The 25000-nt window shown below is 34.9% G+C and overlaps 1 protein-coding gene across 3 annotated transcripts in view; it reads right to left on the bottom strand.

The window, feature by feature from the left end:
- Positions 1-25000, bottom strand: part of AP3B1 (adaptor related protein complex 3 subunit beta 1) — a 277679-nt gene that overhangs the window by 17143 nt on the left and 235536 nt on the right. For all 3 annotated transcript variants that reach the window (XM_032847913.1, XM_032847905.1, XM_032847915.1), the window contains exons 23-25: positions 19754-19985; positions 14286-14370; positions 1003-1100 (exon numbers count right to left, since the gene is read on the bottom strand). In XM_032847913.1, coding sequence (XP_032703804.1) covers positions 1003-1100; positions 14286-14370; positions 19754-19985 — 415 coding nt within the window. The remainder of the gene's footprint in view (positions 1-1002; positions 1101-14285; positions 14371-19753; positions 19986-25000) is intronic.

The raw sequence follows: 25000 nt of genomic DNA, 5'->3' as shown, positions 1-25000 counted from the left end.
CTACAACAGGTCTTTGGAACACTGTACACTGCAATGGCTTGTAGCAAAAGAAAAAAAAAAAGAAAAAAAAGGTCTTTGGCACTATAACGATGGAGTGCCAAGAAGCATGTGTTTCTCCTTAGGTATAGGTATTTGTATGTGCCCAATACTTTCTGGAAGCATGACAGATAGGATTCAACGAACACCAAGATGAAGGAATCTTTGTATGATAACCCCTTTAGAGAGAAAAATAGCCTACCTTCACATAAACTGTAAAAAATTATTGACTATTCCATTTAAATATGCCCTAGTTTTATATAATCTTTAATTAAACACACCAAGTCACAGTAACTTCCCCTTATTCATATAAGAAAATAAAATTTATTTTTATTAGTAGGTATGCTGCACTCTTGGGCAAGCACAACATATTAATACTTCCATTCTACTGAAAATATTTTCTTTTTAGGTGCATATTTTAAAATATTTCAGCTCTGATACATCCGGGCAACACAGCATTTCCCTACTATAGAATTAGGTCAAAAGAAAATGGAAGTATTTTGATGTTAAAATTAGGACTTTTCTTGAAGGATGAGGCACCCTAAGGTGTACAGGGAGAAATACATTAGTAGGACATGAAAAACAGTTCTACAGTAAAAGAAAATACAGAGACACAATATTTATAGTGGTAGAACTTTGGTAAGTCTCAAATCCCTCACATTTTCACTAATACAAAACACATGAGTTCATTAGGTTGACAAATCCACAACTCCCAGAAGTGAAAAGTTAATCAATTTATTATTTTAAAGACATATTAATCAATTTTCAAGTATGCTAGGAATGTAGACAAACACATACTTTTAAGGTTATTTTATAGAAGTAAAGAATTAGCAAAAACTGGAAGATTATTCACGGACATCTGTTAATGGCTATGTATATACGGTACTTTATTATAGAGACCAGACAGAAGAATGAGCACATATCATTTGGGATGTCAATTTCTAGTAAATTGTAGTAATCTCTCACCTTGTTCTTTCTTAAAATCTTTCTCTGACATGGCCACAGGTAAAAGCAGTTCTCCAACAGGTGGCTGAATATTAACATTGAAGCAATCGTCCTTGGTACTAAGAGAAAAACATATCAAGCTGACAAAATCCTTAAAAAACATTCTCTTTAATACTATGCAGTTAAATGTAATTAAAGCATATGTCAGCATATACAGTATAAGATCTTGGCTTAACTAGCACAGCCAAAAAGACTTGAAAAATTTTTCAACACTATTTGCTGAGAAATACATCTGTTATGTCAATTGGAAAACAATTTTTTAAAGAAATATGTAGTTATAGTAAATAATACCACTTGATGATGTAGAACTTTTAAAAATAGATAAGCATCAAGGCTACACATACCCATTACTACCAAAGGAATGCTTCATGCAGCTTATAAAGAAGTAATATTTTCTCTTTACTGTGTATGTTTGAAGTGTAGAAAATGGAGTGCTGTAGTCTTAGATGGTAAGATCTCCATTTAAAAATATTAGTTTTTAGGGGTGCCTGGGTGGCTCAGAGTTAAGTGTCTGCCTTTGGCTCAGGTCTTGATGCCAGGGTCCTGGGATCAAGCCCCATGTCAGGCTCTCTGCTCAGTGGGGAGTCTGCTTCTCCCTCTCCTGCTCCTCCTGCTTGTGCTCTCTCTCTCTCTGTCAAATAAATAAAATCTTAAAAAAAAAGTTAGTTTTTAGTAAAAATAAATGTAGAAAGTAAAATGTAGTGACCATACTGTGCTTAGATATACGCTAATAAAGCAATACCTCACCTGCAAACTTGTTTTAAAACAAAAACTCTCATTTTTTAGTAGTGTTTTTCATTAGCATTATTGATCAACATGTGGTAAAAGTTATTATTTCAAATGACAGGATATGAAGGATTTAGGAAAGGCAACTTTCTACCCATATCAGATAGAATAATAATACTGAGTGCACTGATTTTAATTTTAGGACAGATACTAATCTCTAAAAAATTATTAAACTTTCTTTAAAAATTTTTTAGGTTACGTATTTCTTTTTTTTTTTTCTTAAGATTTTATTTATTTATTTGACAGAGAGATCACAACTAGGCAGAGAGGCAGGCAGAGAGAGAAGGGGAAGCAGGCTCCCCGCTGAGCACAGAGCCTGATGCGGGGCTCGATCTCAGAACTCTGGGATCACGACCTGAGCTGAAGGCAGAGGCTTTAACCCACTGAGCCGCCCAGGCGCCCCAGGTTACATATTTCAAGTTAAGTTGATGAGTGTATCAGTGAGGAATACGTTTGGCCGCAAATAAGCAGAAAATCCAACCAAGACTAAGACACTTATTGTCTAGTATACAACAAATCCCGGAGTTACCAAAGGCTGATTCAATGGCTTAAAGATGCTACTGGGGACCCAGGTTTCTCTAGCTTTCAAGTCCAGCTCCCTAGTGTGTTGGTTTTCATTCTCATGATTGCCAGATGGCTGCCTCATCTCTAGGTAGCACTTTTATATTCCATTAAAGAAGATATAGTGATAATGGAAGAGTAGTGAATAAGTGAGCCAACCACAACTATTCCTTTTTATCAGGAAAGATTCTATCCCCAAAAGTACTTCTACTTTCATGTTAGAACTGCATTCCATGGTCAGTGGGAAGGTGGACAGGGAGATGGGACTGTGGATAAAAAAAATAACAAACATGAGGTTAAAAAGACCTTTATGAAAAGAAAAAAATAAAATCTGTATTTATGCTATATAGAATGTATTTTTATAAACTGCCTTTTATTTACTCATTTAAGATTTTATTTATTTGACAGAGAGAGAGAGATCACAAGCAGGCAGAGAAGCAGGCAGAGAGAGAGGGGGAAGCAGGCTCCCCACCAAGCAGACAGCCTGATGCGGGACTCAATCCCAGGACCCTGAGATCATGACCTGAGCTGAAGGCAGAGGCCTTAACCCACTGAGCCACCCAGGCACCCCTACCTTTTATTTTTTGACGGAACAAGGCAAAGACCAGCCATACATACATACATACATACATACATACATACATACATAAATGTTTTGAATCATTCAACTGTGGACTGTCAAAGGCAAACCCACAAATCCAATTTATTTATTAATTCAATATACATTTACTGAATACAAACCAAATCCCATGTACTTTGCAAGTACCTGGGGATAGATTTAAAGACAAGTGAGACTGACCCTAAAGGTTTAAAAGTCAGTGAGAGAGGAAGAGTTCAATTAGGTTTATAAAATGGTAAATGCTACATTAGAGATATGTGGAGAGTATTATAGTCCGCAGAAGAGGGATTGATTAATTCTGCAGGAGTGAGGTAGAGATGGACTTCCAACAGGATGGAGAGGGGCATTCCAGGTATTCTAGACCTCTGTTTTGGGAATGGTGAGCAGTGTGGTATGTTAGCAGATGAGGCTGGGGGCACTCTGTAAAGAATACCATCTTCATTTGTGACCCTTCACCCTTCTTTTCCCAGGGCAGTCTCAGTTTGTGGTTGTTGTCATGAAATCCTGTTCAGTTAATGTCTCCCTTCACTCTCTAACATGTCCTGATTTGTATGACCAAGTGTATGATTACTTCATGCATATAACTAAGACAAAAGTGTTTCAATGTTTCTTTAACAAACAAGGAAAACTACCCGAGACTTTTCACATTGTTATTAAATCAATGATCCTATTGTACTTCAGAAACTCTAGTGGCAGCATGTAAGATGCAGGAGAGGAGAAACCCAAAGCAGTAGATTAGTTAGGAATCTAATTTAATAGTTTAGGCAGGGGTTTTTACATTGTGTGTTTTACTTTAGTAATTCTTTTTTTTTTTTTTTTTTTAAAGATTTTATTTATTTGTCAGAGAGAGAGAGTACACACAAGCAGGCAGAGAGGCAGGCAGAGAGAGAGGAGGAAGCAGGCTCCCCGCCGAGCAAGGAGCCCGATGCGGAACTCGATCCCAGGACCCCAGGATCATGACCCGAGCCGAAGGCAGCGGCTTAACCAACTGAGCCACCCAGGCGTCCCTACTTTAGTAATTCTTAACAATGATCCTAAGAGGCAGCCTCTGTTACCTCCCAACTTATTGATGAGAAGTTAAATACCACATCCAAGGTGACACAGCTAGCAAGTGGCAGTACTGGGATCTGAACTCAGGTCTATCCTACTCCAGAATCTGCTATATGATGCTGCTTTAGATCTACTTTTTTTATTCTGCTATATAGGGCTGCGCTCCTAGGGTGGGCAGCACTGAGAATAGGGGAAATGGGGGTATTTTAGAATTAAAAGGGACAGATATGGTGATGGATGAGACCATACCTGATATAGTGGAAGGCTAAGTCATATTGGAAGAAATAAGTAAAGGCTGATGGAGTAAATGGATAGGGACACACACACACAAATAAAATTTATATACATACCATTTATATATAATATATATAAATATATAATATATATGAGATATATGGAATATATAATATATAAAAATATATTTATACATGTAGGGAGGGCATGGTAGAAATATTTCACTAATAGAGGAATACAATTAAAATGTGACCACTGGGTGAAATTATATTACACTATCATTACCTGTATTTTCTTTTTAATTACAGATGAAATGATTCCTTTCCAACAGTCCTGAAGGATACCATTTGTGCCACTGATTAAAGATAGCTGTATAGGGGCTCTTGGGTGGCTCAGTCAGTTAAGCATCTGTCTTCAGCTCAAGTCATGATCCCAGGGTCCACTGGGCTCCCTACTCAGCAGGGAGTTTGCTTCTTCCTCTTGCCCTGCCTCCTCCCCACAACACTGCTTATGATCTCGATTTCTGTCTCTCTCAAATAAATAAATAAAATCTTAATCACACACGCGTGCACACACACACATGTAGCTGTACAGCTCTGGTTCCCAGAGGGGAGGAGGGTGGGAGAGCAAGGAAAGAAGGGAAACATTTGCCTTCTAAAGCATATATGAAAATCTAGGTTGGTAGGCAGCAGGTTTAATTTTGGAGGGAAAAAGTGATCCTGAAATTTTCCCATAGCAATCTGCAATATATATATGACTCAACTTGACTAGGTATGCTTTGGTTCTGTTGCTTTTGGCTAATGATATTTTATTTTCTGTAGCTGGTAAAATGGTTAATGTTATGTATGAAATGTATGAAAAACTATGAAAAGAAGTTCATCCAAAACAGGTCTTATGTGGCAAATGTAAATAAAGCTGGAACACTGTTTTAGCAGTTGCTATTTGCTGCTTATTCAGCAGATACTACTTGTTGATACTACCTGACATAACTCTGACTTTGTTCAGGTAGACAATGTGTCCCCCTGAAACACTGTATCTCTTAGCCTCTCTCGTGACTAGGAGTGATCAAGTAACCCAGTTACAACCAATGAAACATAAACAGAAGTCTGCGGAGATTTCTGAGAAAGTTTGGCTTTTCTAACATAGACATGGTTCCCCTCCATGTCACTTTGTTTTCTCCTTTTTTTAGTCTGGAATGCATATAGAAGCCTGAGAGTAGAGCAGCCATATTGTAACTGTGAGGACTGGCAGGAACATGCTAATGAAATAAGCGTATGGGGGGAAAACAAACCAACTAACAACAAAAAACAAACAGACAAAAAACCCACTGGAAAGACCCAGGAGGCATTGTGTGGCTACTTGAGCATCTCTAACTGCTGACCTCTGTTCTTGTACTAGTAGAATAATAAACCCCATTTGGTTAAGAAACTCTCATTTGGGTTTCTGTTAAACACAAGTGAATGCAAAATCTAACTAATATAATTAGCATTTAACATACTTCATAAGCCAGTTTGGTGGAATGCTCCCTCTTTATTTTGAGGAAACTTTACTTTCATTTATATTTTTATTAGTGTTCATTTATATTAGTGGTCTAGAATGTCCTCCATAATTTCTATGTGCCTCCTTTTCTACCATTTTGCCCTTTTTTGTTGGTTACTTCTGTCTCTCTATAGCTTTCCTTCTCTTTCCTCCCACCTCTTTTTCTTTTGATCGCCCTTTGGTTGAATGTAGGGCTAAACATAGATAAATTGGCATGGACAGGGAATGGTGAAAATGAGTAGTGATACATGTGCATCTATTGGAATTAATAGGTCAACAAAGTATTATTATTAGGCAGCTCTATTCTAAATAGCCTAGTTATATGCGCTCAAATGGCATAACAGTTTAATGTAATACAAGATTTTGCCTGTCATATTTAACTGTAATGCATATACTTATACTATGTACAGTTTTATTTCATAAACTCATGGGATCCAAACTGGTAAAATTTCTAGGTAAGAGAAAATGGACAAGGAGTCTATTGTGAAACTCAAGTTTCCTTATCTATGAAGTTAAGAAAAATGGAACTTACCTTGCAGGCTACTTTTAATGATTAGATAAAACAACATAGCCAATATAGTGCTTAATCCCATAACAGATACTCAAAATCTCCATATATAATAAAGTTGTATCAGAATTTATTTCAGCATTTCCCTACTGAGTCTCATTTGCAATCTTCTCTACTATAAACAATCATTACCTAATACCCTTGGCTAGATCTATTTTCTTCTGTCCAAGCAGCAATATTTCCCTAGGCCTGATTCTCTGAAGAGGCCATTGTTAAGTAGAAGAGTATAAACATTAAGCATTTTGGTAGTGCCAAACTGCCCCCAAAAAGGTGGTGTCAATTAAGGTTCCATACACAGTGTACTACAGTACATGCCCTGTCAATGTCAGATACTAAACTTATTTAAAAATTTTGCCAATCTGGGGCGCCTGGGTGGCTCAGTGGGTTGGGCCTCTGCCTTCAGCTCAGGTCATGATTTCAGGGACCTGGGATCGAGCCCAGAGTCGGGAATCTCTGCTCAGCGGGGAGTCTGCTTCCCCCTCCCCGCCCCACCTGCCTCTCTGCCTACCTGTGGTCTCTGTCAAATAAATAAAATCTTAAAAATTTTTTTTTTGCCAATCTGACTGGTAAAATGTTTTAATTTTGATTTCTCTGATGCTAGTGATGCTGAAAATCTTATGTTTATTGCCATTTGCATTTCTTTTCTTGTAAACTGGCTATCCTTAGCCTTTCTCCACCTTTCTACTGAATTCCTTTGTATTGACTATGAGAGTTCCTTACATATTCTGGTTATTAAACTTTTGTCAGCTACATATGCTGCAGTAGTTTCTCACTATCACTCACCTGTTACGGTATCGACTTTTTCTTCTTTGTAGAGAAGTATAAAATTTTTAAGAGTTAAACCTGATCTTTTTTCTCTTTTTCTTTCTGAATATTGTATTTTATTTAAGACATTTGCTCCCAAAGAGTATGAAAACATTTGTGTATAACACATTTAAATACTTTTAGAATTTTTTATTTATAATATTTTATGATTTATGACATTTTGTTTTCCAGTTGCATTTTAAAAATTTGTCAAGTTCCCTGGGAAGCCCTACTGGAATTGTGCCTACAATCACACTAAGTTGAAGATTAATTTGAAGAAAAAATACTGTCTCCCACTTAGGAACATAAAACATGTATTATTTTACTTTTTTCTTCTTTTCATGCCTTCAGGTACATTTTTTTTTAAATTCCCACATAGGTATTTCTTGTTAATTTATTCCTTTTGCTATTCTTATAAATAGAATAATTTTATCTGTAATGTTTTAAAATTGGTCATTCCTGTTAAATAGAAATGTTAATGATTTCCATTTAATGATTTTGTACCACATTTCTAAACTCATTAATTAGATTTTCTGTTGATTCTACGACTTTCTATGTTGATAATTATACTGGATAAAAATGATAATTCAGTCTCTTCCTTCCTAGGATTTCTACCTCTGTGTTTACTTGTCTTCCTATATCAGCTAGAACTTCCATATAATGTGAAATAGTGTTGAAGATGGGTAAACTTCTTTTACTTTTCTGACTTAAAACAGAATCCTTTTGCTATTTCATGTGAATTAAGTAACTTGTACGGCCCAGAAGTCATTTGAATTTACAAAACCAAGTAGTATGTACATTCATGTGCTATCCTTTCAGGTTTTAAAACAGGGGTGGGGTGCCTGGGTGGTTCAGTTGGTTAAGTGTCTGCCCTCAGCTCTAGTAATGATCTCAATGTCCTGGGACTGAGCCCCACGTGGGGCTCCCTGCTCAGAGGAGAGTCTGCTTCTCCCTTTCCCTCTCCCTGCCCACCCTTACTTGTGCTAGCTCTCTTTCTCTCTCTCAAATAAGTAAATAATAAACAAGTAAAATCTTTAAAAAAGAAAGTAAAATTGAGGTGATGCTGAGCTTTATAGAATGACATGGATACTTTCCTTATGTTTCTCTGATCTAGAAAAGTTTTAATAATAGAGAGATTATCTTTTTTCTGAAGTTCTGGTACAATTTAGTCAATTTTATTGCTAACATATTTTTTCTAGGAAACCATTTATTTCATCTAAATATTCTGAATCACTGCTATAGAATATAATTCTGTAGAATAATAGAGTATAATATAATTTTGTAATTCAGAAGATCTTTTTATCATCTTCCTCTTTTCTGATCTTTCTTATGTCTTTTTTTTAAAGATTTTATTTATTTATTTGACAGAGAGAGATATCACAAGTAGGCAGAGAGGCAGGCAGAGAGAGAGAGGGGGAAGCAGGCTCCCTGCTGAGCAGAGAGCCTGATGTGGGGCTCAATCCCAGGACCCTGAGATCATGACCTGAGCCAAAGGCAGAGGCTTAACCCACTGAGCCACCCAGGCGCCCCATGTCTTTTTTTTTTTTTTAATCTCTAATCATATTAGCCTAAAGTTTTTCTAACTTTCTTGTACATTCTACCCTCTTTTAAAAAATGGTTCTTTTTTTTTTTTTTTTCCGTAGTCAGGAATAAAAGGAATTCTTTGCAAATACACATATCTTATATCAAGTCAGGTAACTGAATTATTGAAATTTTCTGGTTATGTATATATTTATATCTACCTGAATGTTTATTAAATATCTGTCTTCCTCTTTGATTTGTTAACAAATGGCTTTGTCAATTTCTCCTAGGATTTCATTACTTTTTGCTTTACATATTAGAAAGCTATGTTACTGAAAAGTTTGTAACTTATATTCTTGTAGAGGATTGCAATGAATGGGGCAATTTTCTTAATATGAAGTGCTTTTAAAACTTTTTTAGTGTTAGTATCACCCCATTTTCTTTTTATCATCTTTCTGATAATATACACACATAGATTTCATTTTGCTATCCTCAATTTTTCTTTTATTCTTTTTTAAAGATTTATTTATTTATTTATTTATTTAAGGGCGGGGGCAGGGAGAGAGAGAGGGAAACAGAGAATCCCAAGCAGACTCCATGCTGACTGTAGAGCCCAATGTAGGGCTTGATCTCATGACCCTGAGAACATGATTTGAGCTAAAATCAAGAGTTGGATGCTTAACCAATTGAGCTATTCAGGTGACCCTCTGTCATTTCTTTTAAGGTGGGGTTCTTATAAATAGCATATGTTGAATTCTGTTTTTACATATTTAATGTAAATGGAATTTATCCTACTGATAGGAATGATGATAACTAGTATGTGTGGCCCCTTCTAGCCATATTATTTTGTGTTCTATTTTCCATGCTTTTTTCTTCTCCTTTGTTAAACTGATCAAGTTTTAATCCCTCCTTTTCTTCTCGCCTCTAGTTATTTGGGGTTATTACATCTCATATTCCCATTACTTTAGAGGGTAGCATTAATATTTTAGATCATATTTAATCTTTTTGCCACCAATCAATCCTTTTGCCAAATACCATCACTCCTTCTCAAACTTGTCCATTTTGAGATTTTGGTTCCAGTTTATTATTAAAATTTATTTTCTACATTTTGTGTGAATGATTATTTTACACATTGATAGGTTTTACAGGTAGAATTCTTTGTCCATTACTTCTTTTTGGACTCTGGGTTTTTCTGTTTCACATTAAAGAAAGGTTTTTACCACAGAAAGGGTCTGTGGGTGGTAAACTGACAGAATCTGCCTGTCTGAAAAATGCCTATTTGGTTTCCTTAAAAATTTAAAGGTCATGTTCTTTGCCTTCTGGCAACCAGAAATGATGACAATACTGATGAGAAATCTAATTTCGTTCACATTCTTGTTCTTTTAGGTAAGTTGCCTTTTTTTCCACTCTGAAAGACACTACCACGGCTTGCTCCTTATCAAAAGTTCCATCAGAATATGGTCTTATTGTTGATCACATTCATCCTGCTTGACCTTTGATGGGTCATTTTAGTCTGAAGGCTTGTGCATTTCTTTTGTTAGGGATTTTTTTCTTCTATATTTTCTTGAATTATTTCTTCCCTCTATTATTTCTTTTCTTTCCTTCTAGATTTATTAGACAAATTGATTCCTTTAACCTTTCTTGCATGGTTTCCATTTTTTTTTGTTCTCTATTCCAGTTGATTTCACTGACTCACTCTTCCAGAACACTAAAGCAGTACTCAGCTGTGTGCTTTCTATTATGCATCTACTGAATTTCTTTTGGCACTATATTTTTAAATTTCCAAGAATATATTTAAAATTTTCTAACTGCTCCTTTTCCAGAACAAGCACTATGTTCTTGCTTTACAGATGTAGTGTTCTCTTATATTAGATTAAGTATAATTTTTAAAGCTATCTCTTCTCTTTCTCAAACTGTCTAATCCCATCATGGTAAGTCTTTGTAATGACCTTGGGCCTTCCCTTTCAAACATGGTTCCCCTCGAAAGTCTGGTTCTCCTGAGCTGTGCATTTATGTTCATAATGAAGGATTGCCTAATTAACACACACAGCAAGTCTGCTATCTATTAACTATATTTTATTTATTTATTTATTTTAAAGATTTTATTTTATTTATTTGATAGAGAACATGAGTGGGGGTAGGGGGAAGAAGAGGGTGAGGGAGAAGCAAACTCCCTGCTGAGCAGTGAGCCTGATGTGGGTCTCGATCACAGGACCCGGGATCAGGACCTGAATCGAAGGCAGACACTTAACCAAGTGAGCCACCCAAGGCACCCCTATCAGCTATATTTTAGACAAGTTTCTTACTCCTACTGTGCCTCAGTTTACTCACCTCTAAAATGGGATAGTAATACTTATGGGACTGCTTGAGAATTAAATAAACTAACACAACACAATTGTTTAGAAAAATGCCTAGTATACTGCAATTGTTTGATATATAATATTATCACCGTGGTTTCCTCTCCCCTGGTGGGCTAACTTATGTTTTCTTGTGGGTGAGACATGACTGGTTACATGCATATGAAGTTGGGAGGGTGAGAGGCAATCACCTTTTCTCTCCAACAACAGGTTGAGGAGTGACTTTGCTCTAGTGGTAGAGAACTGAGAATATTACTCTCTTGGATAGAACTGCGTTTCATCTCATCTCTGATCATCTCTGGCTCCTCCCCACAAACTCAAACCCTGCTGTTGTTTTAGGCCCCCATATCAGCACCAAAAGTCCTTCCAGGAAAGTAGTTCATTTTCATTAAAGAGTAGTTTTTAGGTCTCTGACTAAATGTGAATGTTGCCTACTGCTAGGTAGGGTAAGGTTGGAGAACTGGGGATTGGAAGCAGTTCTTTGATTTCCCAATGAATGTCTTCCTCTAAATTTTCTTTTCACTTGTTTACTTTGTACTTGATATTCTGCTAGATTTGTTCCTACCATTGTTTTCTTGGGTGAGTGTTTTGCTCTGTGGTTTTTATTTTCTCTGTTATTGGTAATGTGCTCCCATTTGCCTTCCAAATGCCAACAATTCTTCACAATTTCTGGTGAGCTAATGACATTCTTTCACTTTGTTTCTAGTACTCATTCTTAAAGAATGTGTTTCTGTCTTGTTAGTAGATTTGGGGCAGAAAAGAGGGGTGGATGCTAGGGCTCAGCCCTCTAACTTGAGCCAAGACACATTATTTTGCATACTAGCCACACATTAAGATCTGCTGATTAAAAGCAAGACAACTGTTTATGCATTGCATCTACGTTTAGAGATATATTTATGTATATTATACACATTTTAAATCTCAATAAATTTAATCAAGGACTTAATTTGATGACCACTTAAAATGCAAAGCAAAAAAAAGAGACATTAACACTTATGAAGTATTCATATAACTACATATAATAGTTCTATCTATATATATGTATCATATAACTATAATGATACAGAATTAATGTAGAGACTAAAATAGAATCATTTTACTCTTGTTTCTTTTAATAAATACAAGTATATCTGAAAGGCTTACAGTCCATGTTCTCACCATTTCTGAAGGCTTCTTAGCAAATATGCTCTTATTACCCATAATTTTACCTATCGATTTGTATAATGTATTTCAAGGAAAAAATTCAATATCAGCCATTCTTGCTTTTTTTCCCCTTTTTATTGAACTACCAAGACTAATATAGCACATCACTAAGCAAAAAGTGCTATTTACTATGCAAAAGGCACAGTCAGTGATTGGCATCAAAGACCAATTGATCTACCCATTACTGCTATCTCCCTACCCCCACTAGCACTACTATGAAGCTATTGATTTAAACACTGTCGATCGGTTTCCATTTTCTGATTTTGGGCAGGCCAATTAAGAAAGTGAGTAATTGTGATTACATTGCTTCAGGATCAATTACATTTGATGCAAGACAAGGTGTTCTTTTGGAACATACAAAAAAATAATTTTTGATCTAGTATGTTTATGCATTCAATAAAATCTAAAATAATTTATACATTCACAATAGAAAAATATATTAATATAAGTGTTTATAATATCTAAGGCTATTTTCTATATAACATAAATTCATCATTTTCCTAAAATTAGTATAAAAGAAATTGAGAAAAAATTGTTCATATACACTCCTCAATGTAGGACAAAAAAAAAAAAAAATCAAACACTACGTACATACTTATCCCTAAAGGGCTATAGTTAATTATCACAGATAAAATGCAAATCTTGTCCAATGGACTACAGAGGAAATCTATAATGAAAAGTATTTTAAGAACCCCTACCTCATTATATAGAATATATAAACTGATAAGAAAAATAATTTTTTTAGTTCTTAATTTTGCCCTAACTTGGGCTTTGTCATTGGGCTCACATTGGTGAATCATTAAAATGAATATACCTCTGGTGTTGGAGGCAAATCTATTTAGAGTGATGTTACTCAGAGTCTTGTGGTCAGTAATATTGATCTGTGTTGTTTGTCTAATAGAAAAATAATAAACAATTACTAGGCAATGTTGGGAAAAGTAATCAGTTTTTATATATCACTAATATAGCAGACCTCCCAAAACATAAAGGTGATGATCTGCATAAAATCAATGTGTTATGCTACATTGCTTATATTCATCATTGCAGGTTCTCAGCAATAAATGGTACAATATTAGGCCTGAATTATTGGTAAATTGAATAGGTACATGCAAAAGAAAAAAGTTCACTATATTTAACCCATAAATTTATTTAAAAATGTCTATTTCCTAAACTGGGTGATTTTTATCACAACAAATTCTCTTGTAAGCTAGCTAAAATTTAAATAAATAAAATGTTTCAATTCTTGTTCGAATAAAAACAAAGCAAATTCAAATCAAAGTAACAAATCATATCCTATATCAGAAAAGTGTCAGAGTTCAAAGATAATTCTTAAAGATGGATGAATATAGCTTTATATTAATTTGCTAATGATTTCTGGACTTCATCAGGAATGTATAAAATACTACATGAAAATTATAACATTAATAAAATCCAATCCTAGAAAGGTTCTTTTGAACAGTATTCACCCAAGAAACCTCTGCCAACTTCTCTCTGCTTTTTCAAGTTTTATCAGAAGCAGTTTGTAAATTAAAGTAAAAGGGAAAAAAATAGAGTAAAAAGGGAAAAATGTATGGGTTTTAGGTACTGACAGAATCAATACTTCTCTACTTAAGAGGCTTAAGATAACATAAAGGATATCTTAAAAGCTATCTTCTCTGGGCTATTCAATATTACTAAAATTTTTAATTTCTCCTGAATTTTCCTCATGAATTTTTTAAAATCACAGAGTTACCAATTAAAAATATCATATAGCAATAGCTTGTTACTTTAACTGTGAATTTCAGTCATACATGGCAGACTGTAATGGCTAGCCGTGTAAAAAATACTAGAAATACATACACTACAATTTGTACAACTATTCCACCATAGTCTAAATATTGTCAAAGAAAAGCACATTTGTTTAAACGTTTTGTCTCTCAAAGAGAAAAGCTATTGAAAGCCGAGCTTTTGATCTGCTATCCTTTACAGGTAATATAAAATACAGGAGAACAATTGAACTTACCACAACTGGAAACTGGCAGTCTGAGTGGAATCACAAAAGTCAATACCCATTGAAACAGTAATGGATCCCTCAGGCTCGAGAGATTCTAGGAAATAAGATAATTTAGACATGAAGACATGGAGGACATGAAAAGAGGCAAACTAAATCCTGAAAACTTATGTAATGTTTGTAGTTTGGTTAAAACAGTCAAATATAATGATGGCTTATAAGAACAATTTCAAACTAAGAATATTAAAGTAAATTATAAAGTAATTTCACTATTCTGCTTAAAGACTTTCTTTTCCATAACTTAATTCTGCATGTATTTCTGTTTCAGAAATATATCATTTCATGTTTTATGATATTGTCTTTATAGGTATTGAAGGTGAGAAGGAAATAAATGTATTCCTGTTTGGAGCAACTATACTATAAAGGACTCTCTGGGTGCTTTTTAGAGATTACGTACTTACAACTGTGGAATATTTATTCTAGATATAAAATGTAAATTTTAAACAATATCCCAAATCTCAAGTGGAAATAAAAATCTAACATTTAAAAATGCAAATTAAAGCAAAGCTGCAAGGAGAAATCAATTTGTATTCAGAAATTAACCAAGACAACTGGTAATATAGGAACTAAAATAATAAGTATAATTGCATTATTTAAAGAATTATTGGAGGAAAAATTAATTAGATTATCATGAGACAACAAATAATAAAATGGCATCTTAGCGGTTTAGAATTTATGAAGCTTCCTCTATCAACTAACCAAGAATGGGAAATAACTGTTTCAATAGATAATACCAGTTCCTTTCAGTTGACAGTGATAAAACCTAAGACAACATTTTATTCTGCTTATGATTACGAAGTTTGGCTATGCATTAGAATCATGAGGTATCTTAAACATATGGTAATATATAATACTAGTGCTATATATATTAGTATAAACAAAAATAAAAATAAAGTATATATTATATATTTATACAGAAACGATCCACTTTTGATTTCTACTTTGTTCAAAGTCTTCAGAATAACTGCAGTCATATTGCACAGTAGCTTTATATTTACCTTTATTCTGTATGTATCTTAATAAGATGCAGTTATATTTTAGCAAGGACACTCTAATCTGGGAGACTATGACTATCGAAGGGCTTATTGATAAGTATGGTTTGCCATTTAATGCTAACCATGACAGAAACGATGGTACAGATGGGACAAATAATAATTCAATAAACTTAATATATTAAGAAGTATATTTATGTCTCACAGGTTCAATGAAGATCAGGATTAATTGTTTGATCCTTTTTTTTTTTTTTAAGATTTCATTTATTTGGCAGAGAGAGACACAACAAGAGAGGGAAAACATGCAGGGGGAGCGGGAGAGGGAGAAGCAGGCTTCCCCCTGAGCAGGGAGCCCGATATGGGGCTTGATCCCAGAACCCTGGGATCATGATCTGAGCCAAAGGCAGAGGCTTAACAACTGAGCCACCCAGGGATCCCCTGATGCCGATTTTAAAATGTTATTGATTTGTTAGTGGTGTGTATGTTGGTTTGCTGATTCCAATTTGAATTTCATTTGTTTATAAATCTAAAATTTATCAGGATGCTTCATAAGTACCAAAAGACTTGCTGCCTACATCTTTAGGAAACTTACTTTATTGTAGAGCAAGTAATTGCAATGATATTTGTTTACATTTTTCCTACAGCTACACCTTATCTGTTCACAGCCCTGTCAGTCACACTATTTAGTCATATACTTTAGTGACTCCTTAATGCTTTCTTCTGTGCCATAGATATATTGGGGTTTGGTCTTGTTTGCAGCTGACACACAGGTGGCAAATGCTGTCATCTCCATGATGGCGTTCATGTTTTAAATCTCTCTACATCATGTATCCTTGTATTTTGTTTGACAAAATGACAGTTCGCAAGATGCCTTGTTGATAGCAGTCTTTGACACAGTTTGGTACCATCTTCAGGCTTAAGATAATTAACTGTGAGCTTAGTGCCACACTAATTCTGGAGGACAGCTCATGATCAATGGCATGTTTTATTATATGAATGCTTCAAGAGCAAAGTGATCAGCATAAAACTACTCATATAATTGATTTATATTATTTGAAGTCTACTACATTAGGGAAGTTTACTCAATTAGTTGTATGTATTTGGATACTACCTCCGGATCAGTGCTATACACCTAAAAGGATTATACAGAAACAGATGAAAAAACATGGGCTCTATTATACCACATCATTAACAATGAAAAAAGAAATCACACAGGCTGCCACTGATTTTGATTTCACAGTTGTACAGTAACTACTGAAATACTAGCTGAACTCAAACTTGTCAATTGTTGACATAAAGTCAGTGCATATAGTGCAGAGCCTGAGGTGCGTGTGTGTGTGCATGTGCATTTTATTTTATTTAGTTTTTTTTCTGAATAACATTTTTAAAAAATTATTTATTTCTTTTCAGTGTAACAGAATTCATTGTTTATGCACCACACCCAGTGCTCCATGTAATACGTGCCCTCCGTAATACCCACCACCTGGCTCCCCCAACCTCCCCCTGCCCCTTCAAAACCCTCAGATTGTTTTTCAGAGTCCATAGTCTCTCATGGTTCATCTCCCCTTCCAATTTCCCTCAACTCCCTTCTCCTCTCCATCTCCCCATGTCCTCCATGTTATTTGTTATGCTCCACAAATAAGTGAAACCATATGATAACTGACTCTCTGCTTGACTTATTTCACTCAGCATAATCTCTTCCAGTCCCATCCATGTTGATACAAAAGTTGGGTATTCATCCTTTCTGATGGAGGCATAATACTCCATAGTGTATACGGATCACATCTTCCTTATCCATTCGTCCGCTGAAGGGCATCTTGGTTCTTTCCACAGTTTGGTGACCGTGGCCATTGCTGCTATAAACATTGGGGTATAGATGGCCCTTCTTTTCACTACATCTGTATCTTTGGGGTAAATACCCAGTAGTGCAATTGCAGGGTCATAGGGAAGCTCTATTTTTAATTTCTTAAGGAATTTCCACACTGTTTTCCAAAGTGACTGCACCAACTTGCATTCCTACTGACAGTGTAAGAGGGTTCCCCTTTCTCCACATCCTCTCCAGCACACGTTGTTTCCTGTCTTGCTAATTTAATCTCTTACGTACTTGGTCTCTTTGGGAAAAATGGGACAGCACATTATTCCTAATACTCTTGCAAGAAATACAGTTTCATGCTAAAGGCAAGAGAAAATCCAGACCAAAGTCATTACATATTACAGACAAAAAGAAAACAGACTGGTGGCAAATAAGAAAGCTGTTGGACTCCTTAACATATACATATGGTTATTAAATGTCTTATTTCCTTCATTTCATAAAAACATTAAAATACAGTATTTGTTCTTTGTTGTATTCTTAAGATGTTTCTGGAGGACTAATTAAGGTATATCATAATCTGTAACTCTACTATAATCTACTGATAAAAGAGACTACGTGGTCTTACTGCACAAGAAAGAACTCTACATCTTGAGGGTATTCAATAAAATGCCAACAAAATGAAAAAAACATTACAGTCATAAAAGTTTGCCCAAGAAAAGCAAAGCCTATGGCTAGTACTGAAGAAATGGTATAAATTCACATTTTATTTCTGTGTTAAGGCCATACTATGAAATTTATTATATTTATTTCTTCTATTCTACATAGGCCAACAAAAGGTCAACTCATCAACTCATTATGCCAGCTCGAAGAAAAGTTAATACTGTTCTACTGTTTTAACCTTTGGCTAACATTTTCAACCTTCAGACAATTCATTTATCAGCTGCTTGACATTTCTTAAACTAAACTAATTTTTTAACTAGGTAAAAAATGCTGGATTTTAAGCACTAAAAAAAGAATACAAATTGGGATATTCTAGAACTCCTTACCAATATATTAACTTCACAAAGTAATTAACTAAAAATCAGGACACTCTGTATTCATTAAATGGTGTCTTAATTACCAAATTATTTTTAAAAGTGTATTAAAAGTGGGATCCAAAGTCAAGTCACTTTAACTACTTTGGTTGCTTATAAACATCTACCATATGTCATCTGTTAGGAATTGTTTTATTCCTCTGTATAAAAATATAACACAAATAATGACTTCTTTTACTGAATGACTCATGAAAACTATAGGAAAGAATTCAACAATGTCAAAGAACTCAGGCAAAAATGAAGAAAAATAGAATAGTTACGTGAAATAATGAGTAAAGGCGGCACAGCTGCCTGCTTAAAAGGTTTTGTTCACCTAAAGTATTATAAAAAGGAACTATCTGGACCTTTCTGAAAACAACATTTCAAGAAATCAGTAACAGAAACCTTATATCCTTTTTAATTGATATTATTGCCTGAAGTGTCTCCCAACTAAACTTTAGGCCCATTTTCACTTAGACAAAACAGAAAAAATAAGAGGCAGACATTCTAATTATTACATTAAACTCAAGGTAACACAAAATTGTTACACTTAATTTTTGAAAGATATATTTCTGGTAAAATACTTAAAAAATGGAAGGAAATGACAGTTGATGAGCAGGGAGGTTGGAAAGCACATGGTGCATCTAAGTGTCAGCCCCTTCTGAGTCATTTGGTGGTGCTGCAGGTGGGAATAAAGGACCAGGACTGTCCTATCTTGTGCTTTATCCCCCGGAAAAGGTGAGATTTCTGGGTTTGTTTTTTTTTATTTTTTTTTTATTTTTTTATTTTTTTTTTTAAGATTTTATTTATTTATGAGAGAGAGAGAGCGAGCACAGGCAGACAGAATGGCAGGCAGAGGCAGAGGGAGAAGCAGGCTCCCTGCAGAGCAAGGAGCCCGATGTGGGACTCGATCCCAGGACACTGGGATCATGACCTGAGCCGAAGGCAGCTGCTTAACCAACTGAGCCACCCAGGCGTCCCTGGGTTTGTTTTTTAATGTAAAAACATCTAGATTTCTAACTGGTAGCAGAAGATCAAAAATATTTTAAAACATGATGTGTATAAACACTAGTAATACACTACGGGCAATTTTATAGTGTATGCCTGGAAAGGAAGACAAACAGAATAGCATACATTCTCTCAGCCTTTGCTCTCTTCACTTTCCAATTTATGGAATATGAGAGGAAAACATGGAATGGGAAATAGGATTCAAAAAGACAGACTACACCCAGGCAGGGAATGAAGTTGGCCAGGAAGAGAAGCAGAGGGAAGGTGATGACAGTAAAATGAGAAGCAATTCTGTTTCTTCAGTGGCATTTTTTCATCACTACTAGTACATTTTCCCATTGCTGGCACCTGATTCACTAAGAACAAAGCACTGCATTCATTTTTGTATGATAAATTCAGTTTAAAAAGAGAAAACAAACATAAACTGATTATACTGACAAATATAGTCAATAAACTAATATGTATTTTATTTTCCCTTTAAAATAAATATATTTAAGTATCAAATATAAAGTTTTAAATGAAATTAGTATTTACCTATTGGATTAAAAACATGCATCTGCAAGCCCATAGGAAGTTTTTTCCCTCCTATGTGGATATTTTCTATCTTCCGATCAGTAGTATTATTTAATGTTATTTGTACAGAGACCATCTTATCACCAAAAATACAAGGCTGCCTTGGAAAGAAATAATGCGCAGCTAGGCCTCTTCCACTCATTCGATGAAGCAGCACATGAGTTTTCACTGGTACAAAGACAGGAGTATTGACCTATTGCACATTGGAAAAACAAATAAAGATGAATTAGTAAGTATATTTATTCTCAGACAATATAAAAAATTATATGATATTTAACTCCTATTTTTCCAAAAGTATTATATAAACCACAAAAACAAACATCATACCCATAAATATTAAGTCAGAAATTATACAAAAATGTAAAGAAACCACCTTCAAAATAGCAGTTAAATTTTTCTGTACTCTATAACAAATATTAAAATATTTTGATAATATGTGCCTAATAAGAATAAGCTGTTGTATATTCAATTTTTTTAGAGTTTATAAACTTTTTTGTTAGTTTCTTTCTTAGGTACACTACATTCCAGCATCTTGCTAATTTTCTTATTAGTTTTAATAATTGTCAGTTGATTTTCTTAGATTTTTGAACTGTAAGATACTATCATCTACCAATAATGAACATCTTGCACCTTCATTTCTAAACTCAACTCCTTGAACTTTTTCACCTCGAATTTCTTTCACCATAAAATGAAGACTATCTTTAAGGTGGTTTCTTCCTTCGCTTTAATGATTAAAAAGAGCTTCCTTACTTTGAACTCAGGTAACTATTCACTTTTATTTTCTTTTAGAACTCTCATGGTTGCAATTTTTAATTTGTGTGGAACTGATGTACATATATTGACCTCTATACTTAATTAATTTCTTCAAATACTTAACCAATTGTCTGAACATGATTTAATGATTGGCTTTTCCTCAGTGACCTATAAATGCAAGCATTCTGATTATTTATGTACTTGGAGACATTTTTGGACCTTGACTGAGTTGTTAAACCAGTACCACATTGTTTTATTTCTTATAGCCCTATAATATGATTCAATTATTGGACAAAACGAAGTGTGTTTTATCACTCCATCCCATACCAACCCACTAGTATTTTCTTGGCTAATTGTCTCTTTATATCCTTCTGTTGAATTTTAGCCTCTTTTAGTTAAATTTCCCTTCAATCTTGAGTGCATTCAGAGGGAACATATTAAATGAAGAAACACAGTTCTTTCTAAAATCATGTGATAGCTATCTTTCCATTCAAAGTCAAACTACTGCATATGGCTTGACCTGACATGGCAAGCTTTTAAAAAAAAAAATCAATTTGTAATTAAACAAGCCTAATCAAGATTTTTTCCTAACAAGTGTGCTCTCCCAAACTAGATTTTCTATTATAATTTTGAGTACATTTTAACCTATTCAACATGTTCATCATGCCAGTGATACCTGATGACATTAAAACTTAATAATACTAGTTTTTTAAAATTCATCAACAAAATCCGAGAGTTAAATTATATCATACATACAAAATGACAAGCAATGTCTTCTAAGCATCATTAAAATATAGTATTCCTTCTCCAAAAGCTCAACTCATAAGAGTGAGCAATTTAAAATAATCATCTTAAAATGTATAAAAGAGCTTATTTATAAAACATAACAAATAATTGAGTACATTTTAAATTATGGCTATCTAAAGTAATGGGGTAACTGGCCTACGCATTCTACTTCAGCCTTTTGAGGATGATAGCAGTCCAGCATTTTAAGTTTTCAAAGCACTTCCACTTCTAAGCTTAGATTCTTTTCCATGTATAAAAATTATATTCAAAGTCTTTTGTTTCATTGCTCACAGTAAGTTCTATTTCCTTCGCAAACTCTGGAGAGTTTAGTAGCATAACCCAAGACACCAATCTTTGGCAGGGAACATTCATTTAAAGATATAACGGACATCATAAAAATAAGCAAACACACAGAATATGTATGTGTGTATATGACTGCCCAGGTACATATACATATTTATAAATTTATATTCAACAAAAATCTTAGATTCCCATGTCACTGAGGCTATGATAATCACCTTAAAAATAAGACTTCAACTGGATAATCATATTTTTCAGTATCTTATGTTTACTCCTTTAATTAGATAACATACCAGAGACAATAATTCTTATTTTATATTCTTCACTGTTCCATAGACACACTGTCATTAAGCCATTAAGTACATGTTGGTGCAGCCAGTTTTTCCTCTATGAAACTCATAGAAGTTTGGGCAACACAATATGAGGAAATAAAGTTGAAAGTTGGAGAGAAGCAAATGTAGAGTAGTAGAAGAGAAGGAGACCAGAAGCAGGGGTTCGGTTTATAAGCAGCTAGGAATCAGCACTTAAAACATCGTATTAGGGCTTAGATATATAAGAAGGGTACACCCTGTGTCACATAAGACTAGCAATATGTCTTGACTGGCTTATTGATTCTCTCTCAGTCTAATCCTAGGAAACATGGTCCAAATATTTTTTTCTACCCTGCCTCAAAATTCTGTATCTTTATTATTATTGCTAGAAAGTATTAACGGATGTGCAAAGGAAGAAATACATAATTTTCCCCACTCATTCTATCCACATTCTATCAAGTTCAAGAAGCATTCTTTAATAAATTCAGCATCTAAAGAAGGTCCTTTTTGACAGTCCTCAAAGGTTAATCAGAGGTCTATATTCTTTTCTCAATAAACAGTCTCATAAGTAGCACTTTGTGGTAATAATGCATACTTTTGAACTAAAGAAAGGGGCTAACTGGAAATGTTTGATTTTTTTAAAAACCTGCTTTCTAAGATCATACAGATTGTATTAAGTTAACTTCCTCCACTATCTACATGAATTACATAGGTCATAATATGTCCCATAAAACCAGTAAGTTTCATAAATCCTTCAATAATTTTCACATGCAATACAATTAATACTGATGTGAAAGCAAGATTTTTGCTTGATATTTTGTACATCAGGCATCTATATTCCAGAAACATGTATGATCTATGGCTGTTTATATTTTAATATGCTAAACACTGTGAATGGCTTTTTTGATTTCACATTTTATAAATATCAATAATCTTACTAACTGTACAAAATATAAGATAAAGGTAACAAATTACAGAAAGACCTAGATTTGAGTTGGGAAGATGAGGGCTAACTTTGAAAAAAAACTGTATATATTTAATGAATTTGAACGAAACAGATCATCTTAGGTAAGGGTTGGCAAACTACAGCCCACAAGCCAAATACGGACTGCTGCCTGTTTTCATAAAGTTTTATTGGGATTCAGCCATACTCATTCATTCACATATTGTTGATGCTTGCTTTTTTGCTCTGCACTGGCAGAGTGGAGTACTTGCAGGGCTTACTATATTTACTACCTGGACCTTTATAGGAAAAGTTTGCCAACTCCTCACCTAGGGGCATAGATGTTACATACTTCCTCTTCCCCTTCCCTTCTGTTGTTGTTGGGAAACAAGTTCCCACAGTCTCCCATGTTTTTGGACATCTTCTGAGCAAAGGTATTGACAACTGGGCTCCTGAAACTGTTTTCAAGGAGGTTTGTATAGCAAGCAGCCTTTGGAAACATGAAAATGCCTCCTTCCAGGGCAACGTTGGGACAGATTTGTTATCAGCTCTTTATAAATAAAGATTGGGATATTCTCCTATAGAGGTTCCTGTCCTGTAAAGCAACACACCACATGTGGAGTCATCACTGGGCCTTCATCCTGTCACCCTGTGGGAACTGGGGCTTAAGAAGAGGCACAAATGACATTACTGATATAATAAACTGTGCTTTGTCTTTTTTTTTTTTTAAAGATTTTATTTATTTGACAGAGCAAGAGAGGGGAACTCAAGCAGGCGGAGTGGGAGAAGGAGAAGCAGGCTTCCCTCTGAGTGGGGAGCCAGATGCGGGTCTCAATCCCAGAACCCTGGGATCATGACCTGAGCCAAAGGCAGAGGCTTTAACCCACTGAGCCACCCAGGTGTCCTGAACTGGTTACAGTTAACTGGTGAGTCCCTTTCCCAAGATTTTTGGGTTTGGGAACTGATAAGTCAAACCTGTCTCTCTCAAATGGCTAAAAGTCTGAGATTTAAAACTTTAATGCTTCTGGTCACATTTCCTGACATATTGTTCTGTAAGAAATAAAGCAAATTTCAAAGAAAAGCACAGATGAGGGACAAAGAGCCCTGCCGGTATCTGTGGTTTCTATACTTCTTGAATCTGACACATTCCTGTCCTTCCTGAAAGCTTGGTTTCTGTGAAATACTCCAGGGTTCCTTCTAGTACCTTCCTTTTTTTGCTTAAGCTAGTTCAAATTGGGTTTCTATCTTTTAATTCCTCCAACCAACTACTGATTGGGATTAGTCAGATTTCAGGATGCTATTGCAGGAGCAGGCAATAAACTTCTAATGGAAGAATAGGCTTTCTTGCTCCTTTTCCTAAAGGCATAGTAGATAAGGAATGGAGAGATCAGAGACTCAGGTATGGCCTCTAATTAGGTTGAACCACATGAATCTACCAATTCAAAACAGCTGAATTAGCAATCCATATGGTTCAACCTAGGAGCCTGCTTTGGTTTAAGAATTAGTCCTGTCTTCCATAGGAAAGAGGAGTGCTTGAATGTGGCCATCCTAACTAACTGGAGTTCTACGTTGACGTTAGAGAGCAAAGTCACTGCTAATAAGAAAGTACCACCTTGCCTTTCTTTGTTCTCTGATTCTGTCTCCCATGGGTATCTTGGGGGAAAAGGTGGTCTTGTCCAAGAATTGGGTATTCCAAGGCTCCCTGTCCAGTAAGATTATCACTATTTCAAATGCAAAGTAACTATTAGTTATCAATTTACTCACTCTTTCAACTAACATTTATTCAGTTAGTTGTGCCAACCACTACAATAAGGGCTATGATACAGAGACAAAGACAGAATATCCCAGTCTCCAAAGAGTTTTACTTTAGCTGGGGAGAACTACGTAAATCATCTAGTGTGATAAAATGCCATGACCGTGATAAACTTAGTACACTAAGAAAACACAAAAGTCATATAGCTGGCACGTAAGGGAGAGATCAGGGAGGAATCCATAATTACATGAATGAACTAGTAAGTAAAATCTGATCACTTCTCATTATCTCTACTGTTACCATCCTGCTCTGATTCACCACCACCATCTCACATCTGGATTATTCCAATGGCCTTCCTAGTG

Source organism: Lontra canadensis, unplaced genomic scaffold (genome assembly GCF_010015895.1).
Source record: "Lontra canadensis isolate GAN:19392208 unplaced genomic scaffold, GSC_riverotter_1.0 scaffold4, whole genome shotgun sequence".
Lineage (NCBI taxonomy): Eukaryota > Metazoa > Chordata > Mammalia > Carnivora > Mustelidae > Lontra > Lontra canadensis.
This window is presented reverse-complemented; position numbering and strand designations above follow the sequence as displayed.